General features: G+C 40.3%; 1 protein-coding gene across 1 annotated transcript in view; it reads right to left on the reverse strand.

Annotated features, from left to right (window-relative positions):
- Positions 1 to 25273, reverse strand: part of SV2C (synaptic vesicle glycoprotein 2C) — a 94867-nt gene that overhangs the window by 17697 nt on the left and 51897 nt on the right. The window contains exons 5-12 of the mRNA XM_082191916.1: positions 15234 to 15367; positions 14209 to 14298; positions 13869 to 13979; positions 13450 to 13538; positions 12264 to 12428; positions 11386 to 11519; positions 9154 to 9357; positions 7487 to 7646 (exon numbers count right to left, since the gene is read on the reverse strand). Of these exons, the coding sequence (XP_082048042.1) occupies positions 7487 to 7646; positions 9154 to 9357; positions 11386 to 11519; positions 12264 to 12428; positions 13450 to 13538; positions 13869 to 13979; positions 14209 to 14298; positions 15234 to 15367 (1087 nt within the window). The remainder of the gene's footprint in view (positions 1 to 7486; positions 7647 to 9153; positions 9358 to 11385; positions 11520 to 12263; positions 12429 to 13449; positions 13539 to 13868; positions 13980 to 14208; positions 14299 to 15233; positions 15368 to 25273) is intronic.

Genomic DNA, 25273 nt, shown 5'->3' on the forward strand with positions numbered 1-25273 from the left:
AACATTCATTCCAAAACACTTCTTTTTTTTCCTATTCAGAGATGACCTTGTTGTAGGAAAACTGTCACATATGAACTATTGATTTGTTTCAGCAAACTGTCCTCTTAAATCACTTAAAATAGATCGACTGGAAACAAGCAACTCTTAATGGGGCAATTCACATAATTCTTACCCTAGTGTTGTTCAGCTGAGGTCAAGGTGACTAATTCTTCACTGAACTGCCCTTTTAGCCTGAAATACAAGGGGCCATGTAGAATTTATAAAGGTTGAACAATAGCCCTCTTCAAAAGCAGAGGAGAAAGTGGGGGCATGCCTGCTTGACCTGCCCCCAATGTCAATATGTGCATGCCCGCCACACCCTCCATACATTTAGTAATTGTATGAAGGGTGAGCCACTATGCACACAGTTAAAAGTACTGTATTTTTTGCTCTATAAGACTCACCTTTTCCCTCCTAAAAAGTAAGGGGAAATGTGTGTGCATCTCATGGAGTGAATGCAGGCTGCGCAACTATCCCAGAAGCCAGAACAGCAAGAGGGATCGCTGCTTTCGCTGCACAGCGATCCCTCTTGTTGTTTTGGCTTCTGAGATTCAGAATATTTTTTTTCTTGTTTTCCTCCTCCAAAAACTAGGTGCGTCTTATGGTCTGGTGCTTCTTATAGAGCGAAAAATACGGTACTTGGGAATCCTGTACAACTAGAGAGTGGTATTCAATCACACAGAGCAGACTACCGATGGGGGTTTCCTTGCTGAATGTGTGAGAGTCAGAGGGTGAAGTGGGTGGGGCAAGCAGGCAGGGTACTGTCCCCCTGTTTGAATGAATGAAGAAGCACCTTGGAAAAGGGCTTAAATCTGTTACAGTGATTTCATTATGTTAGTGGGAGTTCTGCTATACAGTCACCTTCCATGCACTGAGAATCTGAAGCCTTTGCCCATCCAGCCAGGAGATCTGATACTTGGAAAGGGAGGAAAACAAACTGGAAATGGCTTTTGATCCACAATCCTTCCCAAGTTACATCAGCACTTGGGTTCTGGTGTCTGGGAGCCGAAGTCCTACCAAGCCTCCGCATACTAGAACCGAGGAAGCCAAGAGAATAGGAATTGATTTGGTGAGGATAACGAAGGAACCAAATATAAGGTTTCCAAGGACAGCTGCTGCTTTGCATAGTGCATTTAAAAAGCCAAAGCCTGTTGCCCTAAAAGGGAGAGAGAGAGAAAGAAAGAAAAGAAGTTAAAACCAGAGGAAAGAATAAAAGTTTTATCAGGGCAGAAAGCAGATGAGAGAAAAATGGTGCATTGGTTTACATACTATTCCTGAAAATGGCCAGAACTCAGAGGTCCAAGACTTTTCGCACTAAAATGACATGTGAAATATCCTTTGAACCTGAATATTTGCTTTGAGTTTTATAAAATAACAGAAGCCGGAGGGCGGTTTTCCTCAAAAAGGTTAGCTGAAGATGCAGCAACGACTAGAAAATTACTGAGCAGCCCCTAATGACTACAGATCTTATGATAAACAGGCACCATACCCTCCCACTGCAATTCAGTGACATCCTGGGATTGCAAAAGGACTATGGTATTCACTCACTTTCACGTCCCCTTAACATACCCTGTGTCAGCCGTGAGACTGATAAAGAGAACAGGGCCAATCCAGAAGCTCCTAGACCTCAAACTTGGAGGCTTCTTACTTCATGCCTTATAAATAAGTTGGGCCAGATGCTGAAAATTCACTTCCTCAGCAATTTATCTTAAAATAAGTTTATAAAGGTAAAGGTAAAGGTACCCCTGCCCATACGGGCCAGTCTTGACAGACTCTAGGGTTGTGTGCTCATCTCACTCTATAGGCCGGGAGCCAGCGCTGTCCGCAGACACTTCTGGGTCACATGGCCAGCGTGACAAAGCTGCTCTGGCGAGCCAGCACCAGCGCAGCACACGGAACGCCGTTTACCTTCCCACTAGTAAGCGGTTCCTATTTATCTACTTGCACCCGGGGGTGCTTTCGAACTGCTAGGTTGGCAGGCGCTGGGACCGAGCGACGGGAGCGCACCCCGCCGCGGGGAATTGAACCGCCGACCTTTCGATTGGCAAGTCCTAGGCGCTGAGGCTTTTACCCACAGCGCCACCCGCGTTTATACTGCCCTCCAATTGAGCTCCCAGGATTGTTCACAAAAACAAAATAATACATAAATAAAATATGACAAACATATTAAAATAAAAATTAATTCATTAAAAAGCCTGGAAGAATCAAGATATACTACGTCCATAGCATCCCCCTGATCCTCCAAGCTTGTAACTATAAAAAAAAAGGAAATGAGTTAGAGCATGTGCAGTTGCCACATACAATAATTTATATGGAGCTTTCATGCATTTTCTATATAAAAACCCATAACATAAGGATGGGGAACCTGTGGCTCTTCAGATGTTGCTGGACTCCAACTCCCATCAGCCCCTGCCATAAAGCAGCACTCAGAAGGTTGGAGAGAAAAGTCTTTTTAAAAAATGTTCAAAGTATTTAAGCTGCCATTTCTCCCTCAGCCTTTATTTAACTGACCTGTTAGCAAAATTTATTCTACATTGGAAGCAATTCAGCGCCTTCCAATACATAATAATCATATATATATATATATATATATATATATATATATATATATATGGTGTCTTGTTCCTTTATTTCCAACTCAAATTATAGTTTTAAAAACCAGTCTTAAATCAGAACACACTGATGCCCTTCCATGCTGAAGTCTCTTTCACATCTGATTTTTTAATTTTTATTTTGCAAGACTGCCTGATAAAAGTAGCCTCTGGCAATTAGGTCAAAATCAGAGGGCCAAAGATCCAGTTTACAGAACAATCTTTCAAGAAACAGAAAATATTTATGTCTTCAGGGGTCCACCTACTTAAGGGACCTGTGGAAATCCTGGTGAAACAACAGCCAGATAGGACATGAGCTTTATCTGTTCAAATGTACTTATATTAGGGGCTTGAAAAACCAGTACCAAGATGATGGAATATCCTGTACCCTTGTGAAATAACAAGGAATACGTGCTCTTTGGCAGTAAAAGCAGAATATTCTCTTCTAGACTCTTTCCTTTTTTAAAAAAAAAAAAGCATAGCTTTTTAAAGGACCTCCATGTGCTCACCTGCTCAACAGATGGCTGGAGACCCAAGAAGGTAGTATAAACTTAAAAGGAAGAGGTTCAAGTCTGCGAAACACTGCTTTAAAGGGGGGAGGGAGAGAATGAGGGTGACCTTATATTCATAAATACATGCAGATAAGAACAGGAAAGGCAAATATACTTCAGTAGAACTTGTTTACTTGAATCATTTGCACGCCTCTGAAAAAAGCTTCTCCCTGCTTGAATATGCAACACCTATGCTTTTATTCTCCAAGGAAGCATTGCCTCTGACTACTACTCTGTTTGGTCTCTATTGGCCAGTTGTGGATGACAGCATGGCAAGGTGCAAATGTGTCCACAGGAATCTGCCCTATACCAGGTGAAAGTACGTTTCCAGTACGTTTCCGAACACAATTCAAAGTGTTGATGCTGACCTTTAAAGCCCTAAACGGCCTTGGCCCAGTATCCCTGAAGGAGCGTCTCCACCCCCATCGTTCAGCCTGGACACTGAGGTCCAGCACTGAGGGCCTTCTGGCGGTTCCCTCACTGCGAGAAGTGAGGTTACAGGAAACCAGGCAGAGGGCCTTCTCGGTAGTGGCACCCGCCCTGTGGAACGCCCTCCCATCAGATGCCAAGGAAATAAACAGCTATCTGACATTTAGAAGACATTTCTAAGGCAGCCCTGTTTAGGGAAGCTTTTAATGACTGATGTTTTCATGTATTTTTAATCTTTTGTTGGAAGCTGCCCAGAGTGGCTGGGGAATGAATGAATGAATGAATGAATGAATGAATGAATGATTTGCCTATCTAACCCAGTTTTATCTACTCTGACTGGCAGGAGCTCTCCAGGATCTCAAGGAGAGGCTCTTTTTTAATCTCAGAATTTCTCAGATGCAGAAATTTGATAGTGTGCAGCACTTGATGTTTTTGGGATTGGCCAAGTTACTTAATATGAACTGTCGTGAGGATTTATCAAGATTTCCACCATCCAAATTTGCAGTTAATTTAGCATTAAGGAAGGCAAACTGCCTTGTAAGGCACCTAGTGAGTATTTATTTAGATCCCAAGGTTGGGGTTTGAGAGAAGTTTCTGGTTCCACATTCAGAAAACTGAACAAGTTAATAAAATGGGTTTCCCCTGTATTTTAAAGCCTTTAAAAGCTATACCTGCTGAGATTATCTGACACCAGCTACTGAGAGCGCAAGTTCAAGGAAGCAGATTGGGGGGAGAAAAATCAGGATTATATTACATATAAGTCTTCCCTGAGATCATATCTGAAGGAAAATACACTGCAGTAGCTTACAAATAAAGACAGCCAAGAAAGATTAGGAGAGCCGTGGACAGATAAGCAGGGTAAAATTCCACACTCTGTCTGACCAGAAAGAGAATATAATAAAATTTGAAAGAAAAAGAAAAAAAAAACCCACAGTGAGGGTGTGATATGATTCTTTAGTACTTCTAGTCTGAAACCACAGATGTGGAACAGAAGAAAATATGGCAATGTGTCAGCCTAGAATTTCAAAAGACTTCCCAAGACTATAGGAGGTGAGATGTAGAGTAAATGGAGGAAATAAATATTTTTTTATTAGATAACTAGCAAGACTGACGACGTTTTATATGTGTTTGGTGAAAAACTACAGCCAGGCAGAGCTTCTGGAACGCATTATTACAGCTTGCTTCACAGAGAAACAGGATCTGAGCGTTGCCTAAGCCATAAAAAGAGGCTAAAGTAAGGTTACCAGATGTCCCCGTTTCCCGGGGACAGTCCCCGGATTTACAAATCAGTCCCCATACAAAATCCATTGAAGTTGAAAAGTGTCCCCAGATGCATCGGGGGGAAAATCTGGTAACCTTAGGCTGAAGAATACAGGAGTGTCATCAGTTTTGGCTTTGGATAACATTATATGCCAGGAGTGGATAATATGATTGGAAACGGAGTTGGACACTCTTGTATTCCATCTCCACAAGGTGGCAGTAAAAACTCACAGTTCAAAATTATGACATTATAGGTTTAAAGACAGGGTTTATCATAGCCCATAAATAAATTTACAACCAAGAAAGGAGAATTTTTGTGGTGGTTTTTTAAAAAGAAGGTATTAAGGTGGGAGTGGGGAAACCAGATGTTGGTCTACCGATCTCATCAGCCCCAAACCAGCAAAGCCAGTGGTCTGAAAAGATGGGAATTCTAGTCCAGCAACATCTGGTGGGCCACAGTACTAAGAGAAGACTCCACTGAACAGCTAATACATTTGTTCTCTCCCTAAATCAAACAGGAAAAGGGTAGTCGTTGGGCCTACACCCACAATGAAAGTGTATCCCAGGGTTTCCAGCTGGTTTTAGACTACAATTTTCCAACCATCCCTAGGGACCCTAGCTACCAGGACCAATGGTTATGGATGATGGAAATTATAGTCTAAAACAGGTGGAGACCCAAGTTTGGGAAACCCTGGTGTATCCTAACACAAAATGAAGTGCAAAAACCCAATGCAAGTAGAGAAATGTGTTCAATTATTTAGCTTATTAAATGGTTGTAATAAAACACAAGCAAAATGCAGTATTTTTTTAAGTGCCAAGAGTCCATCAATTCATTCTCAAAACAGAATAAATGCCATGCGCCCATCAAATGGAGCTTGAGCTAGCCAGAAGAAACATGAAATAAATGCATCTGCTTGCTTCAATTCCCATTCTTGGACGGTTTGTGTTTATCATGTGAAAAACCATTTATGTATCATGGTTTATATCTGCAAGGGTCTATGACTTGCATCTGCAAGACAGCTCAAAATAGTTCAATTAAGGGCTGATCCAAACTTCCGCTTGTTCCACTGCTTTCCCCCATGAAAATCTGACTGTTACCACTTAAGCAGAGCAAACATCAATTGGGTTTGCTGCAGATTGACATTTGTTCCAAAGAAACTCTAAAGAGCGGGTTTTCCTGGGGAAAGTGGCAGGAGCAGCAGAAAACCGCTTGGACCCATGCCTGGGAAGCATGAGACAAGTAGAAAACATCTCAGGCCAGTCCTTTCTAGGCATGGGACATGCAGAAACAGGGATAAGTCTCTATTCTGTTTGTTTCATGAGCATGGCAAGTGAGCCTTAGATGTGAATGGATTGCAAACAACTCACATTTGGAAATATAAGACAATGGGCCAAGAAATAGACTATGGTTTTTCAAAAAGGTTAAGAGTTGAATGAGATACCAGTTAAAAGTTGCATGGCATGCCTCTACAGTAGCCTACCAGACCTGCCTAGTAATAGCTTCCTTCCCCATGCCTTGCCAATGGTGAGTTGGGGGTCAGTGGATACTGGTCTGCAGGCAAACAGGTCACTGCCTCACCAACCTCAGTCTGCCTACCTTCTTACAACCAGTGCAGAACGTATCCATGGCTACCAGCGTCCTCCTCCTTAGCTACAACTCTGCCCTTGTAGAGCTCAGATGGGGAGAAACCTAGAATGAGTTGACTCTGACTGTCATTGGTTCTGGCTCCACATGCTGGTGGCCTGTCTTCCACCCTGCTAGTCCCAATGGGCACCAGCCAGCACCAATTGTGGTAAAACAACAAATGAGTGCTGAGAATAAAATGACTTCTCATGTTGAAAATTGGCATATATCATTGTCACTGATGAAGAGTAGCTACTTAAAACATATTAGGCACCACATTTACCAAAGGGTTTGTTTGTTTTTCAAATGAATCAGCCTCCAGCACCTTGAGGTTTTCTTCTCCTATTTTGATGCTGAACTGTGTGAACATTTTTCTTAAATGAGAACTGCAAGGGCAATAGGGAGAGGAGAGGGGCTTAAGTGCTCCTAACTCTTTGATTGTGGCCATTATGTTCATAAATTCTAAAAAGGGAAAAGGCTCCCTTCTAAAGAGGGTTTATTTTAATACTACATTAAAGCTTGATAGTGGGACACTTTGAGGAAGTTTTATGATAACAAAGTGCTATAAAAGCAAAGTGCTTTTGATTTATAAATAACCACAGCACTACTAATCTGAAAGCAAAAGGTTGAAGTTTATCTGCTGCTGACTGTAACAATAGCTGCACTGGGGTTAATCCAAATTGTCTGTGCAGCTTAGTACATTGCCTGACAGTGGTCAATGTCAGAGGAAAGGCTTAGGAAATACACTGTTCACTCTAAGTCCAGATAATTTATGAATACGTCAAATAGCCCTGGTCCCAAATGCACACCATCAGGGGACCCAAGTACTTATTTGCCTCCATTATGAAAACTACCTGTTTATTCCTACCTATTTGTCTCCTTTAAAGACAAGCAAACCATTAATAAGAGGTTCTCATCTTTTAATCTGTGCCTAACATGTTTCTGAATTATGATTCAGAATGCTTTAGAAAGCCAAGTATTTAAGAGTATACCTCCTGTCTGAAGGATAAAGCTCCACAGTGATAACATCAAGGGAGTTCCACGCCGAGATGGTGAGGCCGTTGTACAGACACAGCATGCCTATCATCATGGATTCACTTGTACCAAACCACAGGAAGAAGCAGCTAATTCCAGAAAGAATCATAGAACCACCTGCATTCAAGGGGAAAGGAAAGAATCACTATTGATTTTGTCATGAGCCTTTCAAAGAAATGCCACATGGCTGTCATGACTCCAAATCACAAACAGTATCCTGGATATCAACGCAAAGTGTTGAGGCAGGCTGTGAGAGACAGAAGCACCTGTAGAATTACTGGACCTAGGCAAATAGCCCACGACATCAAGTCTGAACCCAACAGGTAGGAAAAGGCAAAGACCCCTAAATACAGCAATCCCTCAGCCAGATTCCCAAGGGTCCTGCACTCTTGTCACCAAGGTTCTTGCAGCCCCCAAAACATTGCTCATCGGTGCACCCCTCCCTGGCAGAAACTAACAGAGAGGTTACAGAATGCTAGGCTCCAGGCCAGAGGACTATCTTAACTGCCTTGGAGGGGCAGTTCATTTAGAGAGGTTATAAGGGCCCAGTTGGACCTAGGAACCCCAAGGGAACAAGTTCTGCGCCTTGAGAATGCTCTGCCCAGTCTGGAATGCCAAAGATTTGAGTACTAGTGACAAAGAGTGATTAGTTCGCCTATAGAAGTGATTTTAGAACCAATCTTTATATTATATATTTGTACTGTAAACCACACTGAGATCTATGGGTATAGGGCAGTATAAGAATAAATAAGAATAAATAAATAAAATAATATATTACATGCCAGACACCTCTGTAATAATCTCCTGGCTATTTAAAAAGGAAAGGGAGGAGGAGCCTGTGAGTTCGATCAAAGGAAAAGCAAGAAGGTTGTTGAATCATTTCCTCTCACCATTTTCCCCAGTCAATTACCCCGAGTTGCTTTCCCACTCACAGGAAAATGAAATACAAATATCCAAATCTTTCAGCATGCAAGTGAAAAAGCAACTTTTTTGGAATCGGCTAGTGTGGGCTGTGGGTTGCTATTGAATAGGAAACAAAGAAGAGAAAGACTATGTCTAGCTACCTGGAAATGAGTCCCACTGAACTCAATGGGATTTACTTCTGAATATACATATATAGGCTTGCACTGTTCATAGGACCATTCCCTGGCTCAGGCACACAACCTTCTGCAATTACACACAAACAAAACCATTGGCTTGTCCAATTTTACCCTGGACTTGTAAAGATAATTAGCTAGACTTCTTTCTGTTTATCTGCAGAGTTCATCAGTAGAGGATAGGGAAGAGTCACTCCCAACACCTGCGGCTATTGCTGCTTGATTGGACAGCGTCATGCATGTTCCAACTCTACAGGTCTTTGAGTCTGTGCCCCAGTGAGAGCGACAGATTCGTGGCAGTGCTTCTGTCAGTGCAAGGGCACAGCCCCAATTTTACCAACCACCCCAGTTCCCACCACACATGAGACTTCCAGAAGATTATGTTCAAATATTTTTGTAGGGTATTTCGAATACACCAATTAAGTATTTTTGAGGAAACAGTTATCCCTCCCCTCGCAGGAAATTCTTAAAAGTAGAGTTGTGAAGGATAATATTTTTTAAAACCCATTTTCATGCAAAGTTCATACCTAACATTGTTAAACGCCCAATTCTGTCCATCAGAAGAGCGGAGACAATATTCCCTGGTAGTACAGCTAAAGTCCCCAGGAAATTAACAAAGTAAATCCAATAGGCACTGTAATCATCGTCAAAGGATATTTGACATCCTGTCTTGTTGTGAATGAATGTGCAGTTTACAAATTGACTGCCAGGATATTTATATGGTTCAAGATCTATGGAAATGAAGAAAATGAACAATATCAGGAATTCACAATCTGTTCAAATTAGGAATTCATCTGTTTTAAAACATTTCAAAAACTGATAGAAAACAACAACAACAAACTTTTGTATGTGGGATAATGGACTTTTTTCAGATAACGAATTAGAGACTAGGGCCCTGCGGGACCTGACATCTTTCCGCAGGGCCTGCAAGACAGAGTTGTTCCGCCAGGCCTTTGGTCAGGGCGCAGCCTGACTCCCTCCTCTGGCAACCTGCACAGAATTTTGCTTAATCGGTTGCCATCAATTTGATTTTAACTAATTTTTATAATGAAATATTTTTAGAATGTATGATTATTTGATTGTTTATTTGATTGTTGTTAGCCGCCCTGAGCCTGGCTCAGCTGGGGAGGGCGGGATATAAATAAAATTTATTATTATTATTATTATTATTATTATTATTATAGATGTAATTGTCAATACTATATGCTTCCAGGAGAGTCATATGCAGAACCTAGTGGCAGATTGGTGTGATCTGCATCTCAGGGAGTAAGTCCCATTAAACTCAATGGAACTTACTCCCTGAGTAGATCTATATAGGACTGCACTGTAACATTATTCACACCCATCATTCACAAGTCACACTCAATGCCTTTTTGGGGGAGGATGTGCAATCTCCTTATTCAATGTAGGACTGCACATTCCCCTAAATAAAAATAAATAAATCTGCTGTTTCTGCTTCCCCGCCATGCCCCACCCCATCCTGCTTTTGGCCAACTAGAAGCCAGATATGCAATGCCACAAATTCTTTACTGCCTCACTGACCAGTACTGAATCATGTTAACTCTTTAGTTCTCTGCAAAAGTTCTGGTAAACCAAGGTTTTAATATTTTCATGGTCCCAATGCTTTCTCAACCACCCACAGCTGCTATTTACATTAGAAGAAAGGTATGTGCTGATTGCATTGATGTCCAGTTTGGGTCTCAAAGTGTCCTGCCTTCAAGAGCTCAAATGGATGGGGGTCCCAGAGAGGGCTTTTTCAGGTATAGGCCCCTGCTTATGTAATCCTCAGGCAGGCTGGAGAAGGCACCAATCCTGTTATGATTTAGATGACAGCTTAATACCTTTTTATCATCTAAGGTTTTGGATGAGTAACTGGTGGCTTGTCTTTCTGATTGTAGATACCTTTCTTGCTGCTGTTTATCTGTTTTTAAATTGTATTTTTGTTTTTTTAAGGAATCATTACTGTAAATTGCTTTGGAAAAGAAATGTGATATATAGACATTTTAAATCAAATCTTCTTGTGTATCAGAAGAAAACTGGGCTGGGAATTCCAGAAGTGGGGGGTTCTACCTCATAGAAGCCCCAAGTTCCTATTACTTTAAATGCACCTTCTGAAAGGAAGGAGCTCCCCAATAACCCAAAGGCACAGATGTCAGAATGTGCAGAGTGGTTTACACATTACACAGATAAATGACCACATACATGGAAGATAGATAGCTACACATTGCCCATTTGAAATCATGAATGTTCCCTCCCACTGTTGACTCAAATACTTCAGTGATTTGTAGCCTAATATATCTCTGAGCCTGTCTGAATTTTTGCAAAGGGCTTTGACCAGAAGCATAGAAGTTTGACCTGACCTGACCCAACCTGACCTCAGCTGCAAAGGTTTTACCCTTTCCCCATGATTCAATAAGCAGAGAGCCTCAGAAACTGCTTCATGACAGAGGGGCTCAGGGTTAGTTGGCTGGGTTCTTTCCTTCATTTTATACACTAGGTGCAGCTAAACCTCCCTCATTAAAATGGACATGGAAGCTTGGCCATAACATAGATGACATGGTAGAGTTTACAAGCCCAGATATCAATTCAACATAAAACACTTAGTAGGAACACAGAGAAAGTGTTTTTTTTTTTAAACTTGTTTTGTATTTCATTGCAATCATCTATAACCGCTTTACTCCTGGAAAGAAATGCTTGAGAAAATGGAACCCCCATGAATTTGGACAGCAAACAATGAGCTTCCTTCCTGCAAAGCATACCTGTGTTGAAGAAAATGCTCCTCACAAAAGTGCAGTTCCTGAAATACGTATTCAGCGTAGTAACATCTTCAAAATAACAGGTGTTAAAGAGAGTATCTTGAAATGTAACCGCTTTGAATTTCATCATTGTGAACCTGAGCAACAGAAGAGATTTTTACAGTCATCGTGAACAACAAGAGGCTATTCTCACCTGGTTTAGCTGGCCAGTCGAAGCCATTTCCTGGAATGGGGCCACTGTTGGATGCTGATAGCTTCTAGGAGCCACAGGTGAGAGCTCAGTGCAGGGTAGGGGCCAAAGGTGGACAAACTACCCCAGAAGGAGCACAATGTGTCTCTCACCAGAGGTATTACCCCTCCCCTAACACCTCATACACCCCTAAGGAATAAATACTACTCAAATATGGAGTGGAGTCCCTAAGACACTTGGATGGCACCTTGCATGCCTCCTTCTAGTAACTCCTGCAGCCAAGCTGGTGCCAAATGTATTGCTCTGCTTTCCTTTGGACCACATCAGTGAGGCTGAGATGGAAGTCTTGTGGTCTGGGCAGCCCAGGACCTCCATACACACTGCCCAGATTCACACCCCAGGGTTTACTTCAGTGCTACTGATGCAGCAGTTTGGCTTCACCCCAGAGGTGTACTCCATTGTCTCTCAAGACAGATGGATGCCAATAATTCATCACTCAATTCAAATGTTGCATGCTAGTAATTCAAACTATGGAAGTAGTATCTTCAAAGACAGCATGGTCAAAGGAACCATAACAACTATTAAGGATGAAGACTGATTGTAGGAGGATGGGGAGGAGTCTGGATATCGATGCACACTACTATTTCTTTATTTCATAAAGTTAATTCTGATTTAATTTATTTATCTCAACCTGTCATTGACGAATGTTCCATTGTAGTGAATCTGATTTTCCAAAGTAAAGTTGAAGTCAAAGTCTTTTATTATCTCATTTTCAAAACTCTTCCTTCTAGAAGCATACTCATCTGCTTGTAGATGCTTAATCACATCTGGAAACCAGACTGACAATCCATAGTATCTGTGAAAAGCAATAGATACAATTTCAATGAATCTAATGTCAAAGTGGTACAAAAGAATTAGATTTCTTAAAACTTCGCTGAAACACACAATACACTTGTGTTTTGTTGCATATACACTGATAAACAAGTGATGCTTTAAAATTGGTTGCATTTGGAAAAAATAAACTGCCATTTAGTGCTGAGAAGCCAAACTATTGGCTTGCACGTTGCCCCCAACATGGTCACGAGGAAATCTGAAGCTCAATTTCTATAAGAAAAACATCCATTATTTGACTATTGATCCAAACTCCCAAAATGTATTTTATATAGTTAACTTTTTACCTTTATCCTCTTTATACTGCATTTTGTTTTAATGCTATGGCTGGTGGCTGATGCAAATAAAGATTCATTAACCATAATTTAGCAGGTTGTCCAAACCTTAAACTGTGGTTAATCTTAACTCTGGTTAGTGAAAACAAACCAACTTCATCAAATATGTTTTGAAGTTGCCTTGTTTCTACTAACCAGAGATAAGAATAACGGCAGTTTCTTCTGGTAGGGATGACACAACAAAATTCAGCTAAGCAAAAATAAAAGCAAATGCTTCTGTATTCTGTCTCACAGCTGTGCCCCCCTCCCAAAGGAAGAACCATATGAGCCCAGTGCAGCCTAGGTATCATTCTTGTAACACTAAACCATGGTTTAATGCTACATCCAAAACAATCCATTTTGTGCTAATGTGTTTTTTACCTCATAGTTTTATATTGGAGGAAATGCTCTCTTTGATATCTGTAATTCTTTCTATGTTCTGGAGTTACTTTATACAACACCAAACTTAGTGTGTTTCAGAGAGAGGACTTGGTAGAAAGACTTCATATGTAAAAACATGTATGTTCCATACATGTATGTTCCAATAGAAGACATGATCTTCTATTGACAGCTGTGAAAATTTAATAGTTGACAAAAATTGCTCTATTTCTTTCTTTTCTGTTTTGCTTAATCAGTATTACAACCACTTCATGTGTGTCTTGTTGCTCTTACCCAAAAGAAAGAGTAAACCATACTACTGCAAGTTTGGTTGTACTGTCCTTGACGGGATAAGTGAAACACCTCATAAAAGTTGACCAAATCTGTGAAAGATGAAGAAAATAAACATTTATTTTTAAATTTCAATTTAGAGTACTATGAAAAGGATCATCATCATCATCATATATGCTAAATTGAAATTATTGGGAAGAAACATTGGATTAAAGCAATGTATTAAATCAAAGTAGACACCATCACCTTGAACATCCCTGGTGAGCATGGCAGCAGAGAGCATTTATTCATTCTTTTTAAAAACTAAAGCACATCGTCTTCAAATAATTTTTCTGAGGTTAACAACAATCTTCAATGGTTACATTTCTATAGTTCTGCTTTCATATTCAGTGCAAATAATATTTTTCAAATTAATTACTTACACCATCCAGCTCTGTACGCACTCTGACATAGCACCGCTTGTACCAGGTTCCTGTATCGCTTTCTATTTCTATAAACTCATCTATTTGCTTGGGAGTTTTTATCCTGTTAACCTATGTGAGGGGGAAAAAAAGATTTTTATGTTCTTTCCCCTTAGCAAACATTATTTGATATTATGCAAATAAGGATAGGCAAACAACTTCCACCTGTGATAGATATTCTTAATTGTCTTGTTTACCTTAAGAAAAAAGGGACACTTTCCATGCTTCCCAGTAACTATAACCATCTAAATTTTAAGTGATGTTGGGCTAATGAGGCATAATGGTGCAAATAACAACTTACTGTGAAAACTTTTTCAGGCTGACCACGAGCTCTCATGTTTGTATCATGAATTTGTTTGAGAATCATCCAAGCTTCATCATGTTTCCCAACCTACATATATGAAGACATTTGGTAAATGGACACATATATATTAAAATAGAAATTGAAGAGTAACGTGTGGGAACTGAGATTGCTGAGAAGTTATAATAGCTAAGCAGTTGACCTTTCCTGCCTCACTCACAATCATTATTCCCTTGGAAAAAACTGATAACCATACCTCCTATAGTCTCAGAATTCACCAGCTGCTCCCCTTTTTAGCTGACTTTAAACTGTGTGGTATGGTATATTGAGTGCTTGTCACATGTGTGAAATGGCATATCAGCTGCCACTTCCAAAGTCCTACTGGTTTGACTTTGGGGGACTTTGATGGATCTTTTTAAAAATTCCTCCCATTGGTTCAAATGCGCGGTGGGGGGGGGTTAGTTCCGACTTGCATAGGTGGTGGCCCCAATGCTGGGGTCTCTCTACCTTCTTCTGGCCTAACACAGGTGAGAGCACTGCTAGCAAAATATCTATGTCTTCAGAGCGTTCTGTGGGCATAGGTGGGGCTTTCACAGTATACAGGACTTCCTAAAAGGCAAAGAAGCACCTAACTCCCTCCAGCCAGCAGATCCAGGGGTTAGAACTTTTCTGGTGTACATAAAGCTATTTTACCTTTTCAGTTATTTTTATCCCATCTTTTAGAGCCATGCCTTCAGAAGGCAGTTTACAAAACAAGATTTAGAACCAAGAAAATTACAGTTTTAAAAAAATCCATAAAGTTTTGTGGAATCAGACCTTTAGAGCTCTTTTGAAAACCACCAAGGAGGAACCAAACGTTCTCCAGGGAGGGGGTTTCAAAGATGTGGGGCCACCACTGATGAAAAGACCCTGCCCCAGTCCCCATGAGTCTGATTTATCTTAATGGTCATCTAGACAGCAGAGTCTCCATGTCTGACCTGAAGCCCCAGATAAACTCAAGTTGTTTAATAATATAGGCATTTTACCTCAAGCAAGAACCTTGGACTTTCTGGCATGAAAGTAAGCGCCACCACGGCGGAAACACAGGGCAGAGCACACATAATAACAAACACTCTCCAGCTGTGAAACTGATAAGCAGATCCCATGCTGAAACTCCACCCTGGATAAGGGAGAAAGCACACGCACACATAAAAGGGCAATGCCTTAGAAACATGGCATATTTTGTATGGCTGACTTTGTTGATCATGAGAAATTTACTGATGCTCTGATATGGCTTATGAGATGTCACTTTAAAGAGAAGAGGAAAGCACCTGCTTTTTCCAGTGAGCCCACATTTTTGAAACTTTTTGAATCAAATATTACAGTATATCAGGAAATAAAACTGAAAATTAAAGGCTAGAGTGGTTTATCCCAAAATATCAGCATGCCCCCCTAGAAGCATTAAACAACTATGAAAGTTGCTGCTTAGTTGTGGTTCATAATTGCCATTAAGCATTATGTTGAGTTATGTTTGTTTCTCCTGTCTAGTGTTATCTCTATGCCATCACTTGCCCTTTTTCTTCCATGTACTAAGAAGACAAGCACAACAAGCTGAAAGCACAGAATGATTGGGATATACCGTATTTTTCGCTCTATAAGACGCACCAGACCATAAGACGCACCTAGTTTTTGGAGGAGGAAAACAAGAAGAAAAAAATATTCTGAATCTCAGAAGCCAGAACAACAAGAGGGATCGCTGCGCAGCGAAAGCAGCGATCCCTCTTGCTGTTCTAGCTTCTGGGATAGCTGCGCAGCCTGCATTCACTCCATGAGATGCACACACATTTCCCCTTACTTTTTAAGAGGGAAAAAGTGAGTCTTATAGAGCAAAAAATACGGTATAATAGCCATACCATGAATAAAACCGATGCCCTTTTTTGGCTATTTTGTTTCACTTTTCTTGAACTGATTGCAGTACTTTCTCAAGAGATCTCTCATTTAATATCCTGAACCAGAAATGAACAGTAAGCAGTGTTTCTCAACTGCGAAAGTTCCATGTTTTCCCTACAACTTTCCACCAGAATAGCTATTGAATCTTCAAGAAGAGTGAGCAACAGATAAATAAGACAACAATAGTTTATCAAATACTTTCCCTGTAGGTGTTATACTAGTAATGCACTGAATACCAATGCTAGAACTAATCAGAAATTAAAACACACCCAGACAATTATTTGTTAGATGTTGGTTTTGTTTAAAAGATGTGTTTGTGTGTGACTGAGACAAACTGTGTGTAAAGAAAAGGAAGGGAAGCTAAGAACTAGTTTAAAATAGGAGAATGAAAAATCTGAAGTATGTGAATGCGAAAAAGGAAAGAATTAAAACAAATGAAATGCTATTCTAGTGGGCTTCTAAATATCCTTATTACAAAGGCATGCAGTATTTGTTTACAAAATACATTGTTTAGCATCATCCAATGCTTCTAAGAATGCCCTTTTAAAATGCAAATGCTATAATCTATGGTACATTGTCATGCTGTTATGATTGTTCTGTTAATGCAAGCATTTCTGCTTGCCAGACAGATAATCTCTTATCTCCTCTCCCCCACCCACACCCCATGCACTGCTCTGGGGGTTCTCCTGATCCACCCCAGGCAGATTTGCGGGGTACAGGGGGAGGAAAGGGGAGGGAACATTCTGTTGCACTAGTGGGACTCATTGCACTGGCTCCCACTAGCAGAACTGTTTCATTGATTCCAGTCCTCTGTATTCATAACTACTTTGTTAGGATGTTAAACATCCACAGGGTCAATAGTTATTATTCAACAAATTCAACATATTGTTGCAGGGCACCCCAATCTCAGCTGAGTGGTGGTAAGATTACAGGGGTCTTGGCACTTTATCAGGGCTTGTGTTCCTTTGGAAGGAGGTACAGCAGAGGATGTAGTGTCTTTAAGAAATATGGTTTATTGACACACATTTACACCTGAATTTAGGTGGAGGGAGTGCAAAACATTACACCACAACAGCATCTCTCGTTGTTCCCATCATAGTTTCAGCAGGAAAAAGGAAGGAAGAGTACTCTTCCAAGCACTAGCATATGTAATGTAACGCCTGCCTGCCTGCCTGCCATCATGCAACCCAAGGTCTTTCATCCAGGCACTGACCAAACCTGGACATGCTTAGCTTCAGCAAATTGGATGTATAATGTGTTCTTAGACCACATTCCAGGCTTATAGTCTTTTACAAGATCATATTTGGTAATATATATGCTGTTTAGCTCATTCACAACTTCACATTCATTTTTTCTTGGCATCAGCATGTCATCACTCAACTAAAAGCAGCAGGTTTCATGCTGCATATGGTTTTTCTCATAGAAAAGATTGATTTCACTTTTTTCCCCCTTTTGTCTTCCAAAAAATTACTTCCTGCAAATGGAGATTGAAAGCTGTCTGGGAGCTCTGCATGTTCTGGTTTTTTACCATCATCCTTTAAGAAATTCAAAGTCAGGCTAAAGATTAAATTGACATACAGTTGCTTGTTAGTTGTCTGTGAAAAGTGAATCAATTATTTCTCTGCACGTTTGCCATGCACACATTCTCACAGAAAGTCTGATCTAACAAGCTATCATCAAAAGTGATAATTAGCAAAGATATTGATTGCTCAATCAGATGTGCACAAGAAAATGAAGCTGTCTTTCTCGTGCCAAACATCATATTAAAAATAAAGGGAATCACACTGGTTTACACACTAGCCCTAATTATCAATAAAATTAATCTTCATAGAAATGAACATAAAGGTTAAGTAAATTCTGAATCTGCAATATCTCTTTCCTGTGCTCAGCTCTTTGTAATTATTTAATAAAGGATAAGATCTAAATCCAGTCAATACTTTAGCTTTAACAAATCACGTTGCATGTACTTCTGTATCACACAGCCAATATGTACAAGTTAGCAAGGCTGTTTGTCCTGCAAACAAAATCCTATGGGAAAACTCTAAAACTGCAACTGCTACATTTATAGCACTTATCTTGGTTGCACAGGGAAGATATAGTCAGTAAAACAGAAGACCTGCATAAAATGTCTATTTTAGGCCCATGGTTTTCAGACCCACAGAATCCACAAATTCACTGGCACTATCACAGGAATTAGCCACACTGAAGTAGGTAAATTAGGATTATATCTGAGTGATTTCCAGACCAATCTTCATTATCAGGAATTTGCTGCCTTTGTTCATGCTAACTGCTTCCAGCGGGACGCATTATACCTGTCACAGACTTGCTGTGAGACATGGAATCTTTGTGGTAAGTTTTTGTTCTCTGTAGCATTTAAATATGTTCACTAAAAGTTGTAGTACCATCATTGTTTATGCCTCTTCTGCCACTGATAGAAAAACTCACAAAAGCATGAAGCCACATTACTGGGTTACATTATGGTCTGGTTTCTGTGACATGGTAAGCCAAACTATGACTTACTGGAATCATGCAAACTTGCTTGCACCCAAAGAGCCACTTGAACTCTGTTTTTTTCCTCCTTGGTCCTTTTAGCTCAGTGCAGTGTGGCAGCTAAACCATGGTTTGGCTTAGCATGTTGAGAGAACCTGGTCTCATGGTTAAGCTCCCTCTCAACCACAAGCTGTAGCCAAACCTTAGGAGTTCAAGCATTCACTCATCATCATGGTTTGGCTTATCATTACGTGTGAACACAGCCAGGGATTGTAAATAAACACTATGGGAGAATTTCCATGGGGCTGCCACACTGGTAACATTCCTCTATCAAGTCTTATTTCTATTTCTACTTTTAAGAGTGACTGCAGGAAAGAATCCCCTGCTGCTTCAGTATAGCTGGTCATACATTCTGATGCAAACATCGTAATTCATTCTAAAGCTAACACAAAGTCACAAAATGCAGCTAACATTCCACCTGACGGCAGATATAGAGAACATGAAGCAGTTGCAGATTTTTACCACTTCTTCAAGAATACCTGTTATTCCAAAAAGGCTTCGCTGTTACTAGACAGTATGATTTAAGAGAAAGTAGCATGGTCGTGAATATGTGGAAGGGTGGGGCAGGATGCAGGACTACAAGGTAGAGTGTGGTTAATCTTTAAAAATTGAGGTGTCATTTTTGTACTACGGAAGTTGGCAGCAACCTGGGATAAACCTGATTCCCAAAAGCAATTCCACTTTGCAAGCTGATTCTTTTATGTCAAGCAAGTTATACTGATATCAAAAGTGACTACAGATGAAAGCAAACAATATCCTCTGACTTCCTCTATAGCTCCACGATCCAAACAAATATAAAAACCAACCATTCAATACCTACAGACCTAGACACCTATAATTCCAAGGGCTTGATTCAGAGGATTCCTAATGATTGTGTCAGATGTTTCCTTCTTTCAGTTGTAATTAAGCTTTTGCTACGCTCCCAAGTCTGAAATGTTTCACTTGCAGTTTTGAAATAGTATAATTACACACACACACAAAAATCCCAACAGGGAATAACATTTGCCACTTATTCAATCCTGACAAGTCTGCTCTCCTTCATGTTTCCATATTACGGTAGGGTAGCGAGCCAGTGTCTTTTTTTAAAAGTGTTCTTTAAAAAGTATTTTTAATACAGAGAACCAAACATACATTTCCACAGGGTTGTGACTCTAGTCCATGAAGAGTAATAACAATAAATGTGTCACAATAAATGTGTAAGTCATTAAGGTGCCATAAGACTCTTTGTTAATTTTTGCAGCAACAGACCAACACGGCTGCCCTTCTTGAGACAGACATTTTAGAACTGATTCTAAAAATGTATGCCAAATGTATTTATTTGAAGATAAACTCTAGTGCCAAATGTAGATATGTTATTGGCTTCTGACCAGTTTGCATCCACCACCCTTTCACTATGACACAACAGGAAGATATATGTGTTCTTTGTCTGATTCATTTAGAAGGCAATGCAGCTCTGCAGACTTAAACTTCACCCTTGCTCTCTGCAAATGCTAAATTCCAAAGTCATTAATCTTGAAAACAGCAGCAAGTTCCAAGGGGCGACGGGTTGTTAAAACAATAGCCCAAGTGCATCCTGGGAACAGTTTTCTCAGGCTGTGCTGTAAAATAAAACCTACAGTAACTGCATTTTTCAGCCTCTGCAGCAGCTTCACATTGAATATCACCTTCTCACTCTACTGATTACAAGAAATGACCAAATGAATCACCTAACCTGCAGTGACAGATTACAGAATGGTATTAGCGTAGGACAGATCAATGGCAATGGGAAAATGTACGAAGATTCTAATTTACATAGAATCACTTACTTAAAACATTAAGCCAAAGGCTGTGAAAGTGGCATTCTCTTTAATATGGTTTACCCCACATTTTCAACACATTTGTTAAAACAGAGTAAGGGAAATTTCTGCAGAATGTACCAATATTTTGCAACAAAGAAATGGCTGTTACATGATTTCCGCAGATGAATATATGTGAAATTGTCATGTCATAACAGATCCAATTTAAATGTTTGTGCAAAGAAACCAAGATTTGGAAACCAATAACAAAACGTGGCAGCAAATTGCGGTTTGTTTGGAGTGATACCCACTTCAGATATAATGCTAAACCATATACAGTGGTACCTCAGGTTAAGTACTTAATTCGTTCCGGAGGTCTGTACTTAACCTGAAACTGTTCTTAACCTGAAGCACCACTTTAGCTAATGGGGCTTCCCGCTGCCGCCATGCCGCCAGAGCACGATTTCTGTTCTCATCCTGAAGCAAAGTTCTTAACCTGAAGCACTATTTCTAGGTTAGCGGAGTCTGTAACCTGAAGCGTATGTAACCTGAAGCGTATGTAACCCGAGGTACCACTGTAATTGCGACATTTTCCTCCAGTACGCTAGCAAGAAGGAGCTACCTTCACAGTAAAAACAAAACAAAACATTAATTATGGTTTAACAAGTCCAGCAAACAAAGCTATTGAATGATCTGTTAGGACTGTGCCAGAGGTTCTCCTGTGAAAATTTTCGGGGTTGAGAAAGGACCTTTGTGGGCTCTCAAAACATTTTGTGAAAGAACAGAACACCAAAGGCATAGGAAAACCAATAACAGCAATACTTCTCTTGATTTGGGCAGGTTAGGCTTTTCTGCACCTTTTCACACTAGCTTCATAGATTTTACTATACTTTAGATACAAGGCTAAATCAAGCCTGTGTGCCCAGGCTTGGAAAACTGGTCAACATCAACTGGTCAAAGCTGTTAGTACTGCTATTTTTACTGCTATGTACTTGCACGGTTTAATTTGTTTATGAGTAATTTCTTATTTCTGATTTACAGTATGATTTATGAAGTAGAATTTGTAAGTTGCGTTGAAAGCTAAGGAGAGGAGCTAAGAGGAGATAAAAAATATTTAATCAATAAATCTTAACAGAGCTGCATGTTTTAATTATTCCTTCATCCACCCACTCTTCATTTAGGAAATCTGACCTGAAATATTTTTATTCATATTGTTATCACTATGAGGGTCACAGATTGAAGAGAGTTATTAGAAAGAGCAGAACTACAGGATTAATGTGTGTGTTTTTTTAAAAAAATGATAGTCAGGGAAGTTTGCTGAACAGCCACTGGGTGGCACCCTTAAAGCATTCAGATCAGTACTGATTCTGACTCTTTAGTAAGGGCTGTGTACACACTCCAGTTCACTCTGCATCCAGTGTGCTTCCACCACTGGTTTGGGAAGCTGTGTAAACACAACCCAGTCACAATCCGTATCCATCCTGTCATTTCTTATGAAATACGTTTTAAAGCATTTGCTGCCAAACAACCTCAACCTGAACTGAGAAAAAGAATGACCTAAGCTGCATTTTAAGCCATTAATATGTACACAGCTTAAGATACGTTGTTGGGAAAACAACTGGTTTATTATAGTAAGTCAGCCTACATCCTGAGTATACTAAATAACTAAACTTTTTTTGGTTAAGGTTGAAATACTCTGGCACGGACAGAAGCTGAGAGACACTGCTGATGGAATTAGAGGTTTCCATCAGTATCTTAAATAATACTGAATTACAACTAGAGTGTTGTCAGCTGAATAAACAACTGGAACAATACTAATATTCTGACAGATCAGTTATAGTATAATTGAGGTTTGCTCCTTGGCTACAGAAAACTAGCATAGCAGGAAAAAGGCAAGGCTGGAATCTATTTCTCTGACATAACTTTCTATATACGTACAGGTTTTATTGTATCATGGATCATTTGCTCATTTGAGCACACACCTGCTGTCTGCAATGGCACAGTCAAGAAACAGGTTTACCTACTCCTCAGATGTTTATGAAAACTAGGGCTGTGTCTGGCTCTCTTGTTACTATTAGTTTCTAACGTTAACAAGCAATGGCAATGCAATAAAAGAAGGCAGTAATGCTTTTAAACGTTTGCACTCATCTGGGATTATTTATAAAAAACATATTGAATTTCTACTTCAGGATCAGTTTGCTGACATTTAAAAGCAATTACGACTTTTGGAAACATTTCCCCAGAAATCTAAATTGGATGCCTCAGCTATTATTAAAAATTGAGTGCCAGAGCTATTGCTGATATACAGGAGAGAAGCTGGAGCCACTTAGATTTAAATCAGGTACTCATTTAGTACTTTGCATTCAGGACTATGAGAAGCCCAGGAGGACTCCCATAGAGGCCATGCTGCTCTCAACGCAAAGGTAATGAGGGTAACTATGTGAATAACCCTTACAAGTGTGTTTGATGTTATTTAGCCCCACTGCGATGGTGTCCAATGCCTCAGTGTTCCACATTCTACACATGGGGAACTGGGGCCTAGAACTACAGTCGCCAGGAATACTTGAGCAAAACATGAACCCATGTCTCTCAATCCAACTCTAGTGCCCTATCTACAACACTGCTGCTGATCTGATGTATCTTTGCTTGAGTCAGGTGTGGATATAATGAGCCATGACTGAGTTCCTGGTTTGCTGAGCAGACATGCATATAAAGCACAACTGCGTGATTTCCATGCCAGGAAATCACTGCAGGCAAGCACTCCCACAGTAGAAAATGATTATATGGGAACAGAGGCAAAAGAACAGCAATTTACTAACCAGCTTGTGAAACTACTTGGCTTTGTCATTACGATTCTTCTTTTTTATCACCTTCAACATGCAAAATTCTGCACCATCTATTCCCTGCTGTGCTCACCTTTTCTTTAAATTGTATCTTTTGCTCTCTTAATTCTAAAAAGGCATATCCCAGTTCAACTACCCAGGGCTGTAGTTTTGGGGTTTATGTGTTATTGTTGTTAAATTCCACTCCAATTCAACTCATTGTAGTACATTAGTCTTCAGCTGGTAGGTCACAGCCTGACCTAAGGCGGGTCATCACAGGACTATACTGTACAAATTTATTGAACTTAATAAACATCTCACATTCATTAAGATGCCTACAAGAGGTTGCATTATATTTGAGATTTGCACTCCATAACAAAATGGGTTATGACCATGCAATCTTACTGCTGTCACTGAGAAAGTGCATTGAACCCAAACTGCTTTATCTGCAGATGGGAAGATGCTCCACTTTTAGAAGTATTTCCTCCTCTGCAGATATCCTCATAAGGACAAATCACCTGACTGGCAGATATAGAAAGCATTTTTTGAAGGCATGCTGCCAGCTCCAATGAGCACAGAAAGCACATCTTTAAAGAAGGTGGCTGTAACCATTGACCAGCAGTTGCTGCAACCTCCTTTGAATGTTGACATGTGTTAGTCACCTGTCATCATTATCACATCAGGTGATTGACAGACAGATGTTCCTGCCCATCCATCAATGTTGACAGGGGGTGGATATAAGGATCCACTGCCTGGATCCAATTCCCCATCCCTGCCTTACCTCTAAGCTATAGCCCTTCCCCTAAATAACCTAGACAACTAATAATGTGCAAATTAACACACCTAAGCACACGTAACTTGTTCGGAATTATCCCTCACTGCTTTTCTACTGGTCTTTGCATTTGTGCTCAAAAATGTGAAAGGAGCATGGAAGAAACAAATTAGTGCAAGTGGAGTCAATTCCACTACCAGTGCTCAATGCAGATATACTTTCAGTCCATTTCAGTAGCTTCACTTGATGATGGCATCTGTTCCTCCTCACAAAATTTAATTTAAAAGAAATTGCTCACTCAGTAACTGCACATATGTAAAATGTATTTTATCCTACAACTTCAGCTGAGAAAGCAATGTCACAATGAGTTTTTCTCCCAACTTGCTTTAGGGCAGGGAAAGGGTACCTGTGCCCTCCACAGATGTTGTCAAACACAACTTCCATCAGCCCCAACAAGCATAACAAATAGTCATGGGAACTGTGTTTGAACAACACCTGGAGGGCTAAAGGTTCCCCAACCCTGCTTATTGACTCATTCTCATTAAATGGAATCATCACCAGTAACCAAAATGGTATTGCACGCCACCCCAATCTCCAAGCGGTACAAATTTCCAGGGTGTCTAGGTGCTTATCCAGGGTTCATTTTTCCTTTGGAGATATGAGATACTGCAGAGACTGTGGTGTCTTTGGGTATCTATGGTTTATTTACGCATATATATGCAACCTGGGGTTCACAGCATCAGCACCCCAAGAAGGTCTTGTTTCATTCACAGCCACAGCCTTGGATTCAAGCAGAAATCAATCTTCATGTTCTGCCTTCTCTGGCTTTCTAGCCTGCAGCTTTACTCCTCCGTCACATCACAGCCAACTCCTAAATTCTCGACTCTGGCTTTGTCCTTCTAACTATCTAAGAGCTGGAAGAGATGCCCCATATATTTGCCATCTGGCACAGAGCCCTGACTCTTCTGCTCTCTTAATAGCAGATCACTTTTCCTTTGCTTTCTTAATGGCCTTTCACCCAGGCAATTAGGTACCTGAACACTGTAAGCCAGCCTAGCTTACATTTTAAGACTGGCTGGGTCCCTGGGTTAGAATGGGTCTGGCACCCACAAACTCATAACAATATATTTTGGGGGGGGTGTTAAAAAAATTGCCCAAACAACCTCCTTATGGGTTGCCATCCTGCTTTGGAATGTCATTTCCTGTGAAGTGTGATT

Source organism: Podarcis vaucheri (assembly GCF_965113315.1).
Source record: "Podarcis vaucheri genome assembly, chromosome: 11".
NCBI classification, from domain to species: Eukaryota; Metazoa; Chordata; class Lepidosauria; order Squamata; family Lacertidae; genus Podarcis; species Podarcis vaucheri.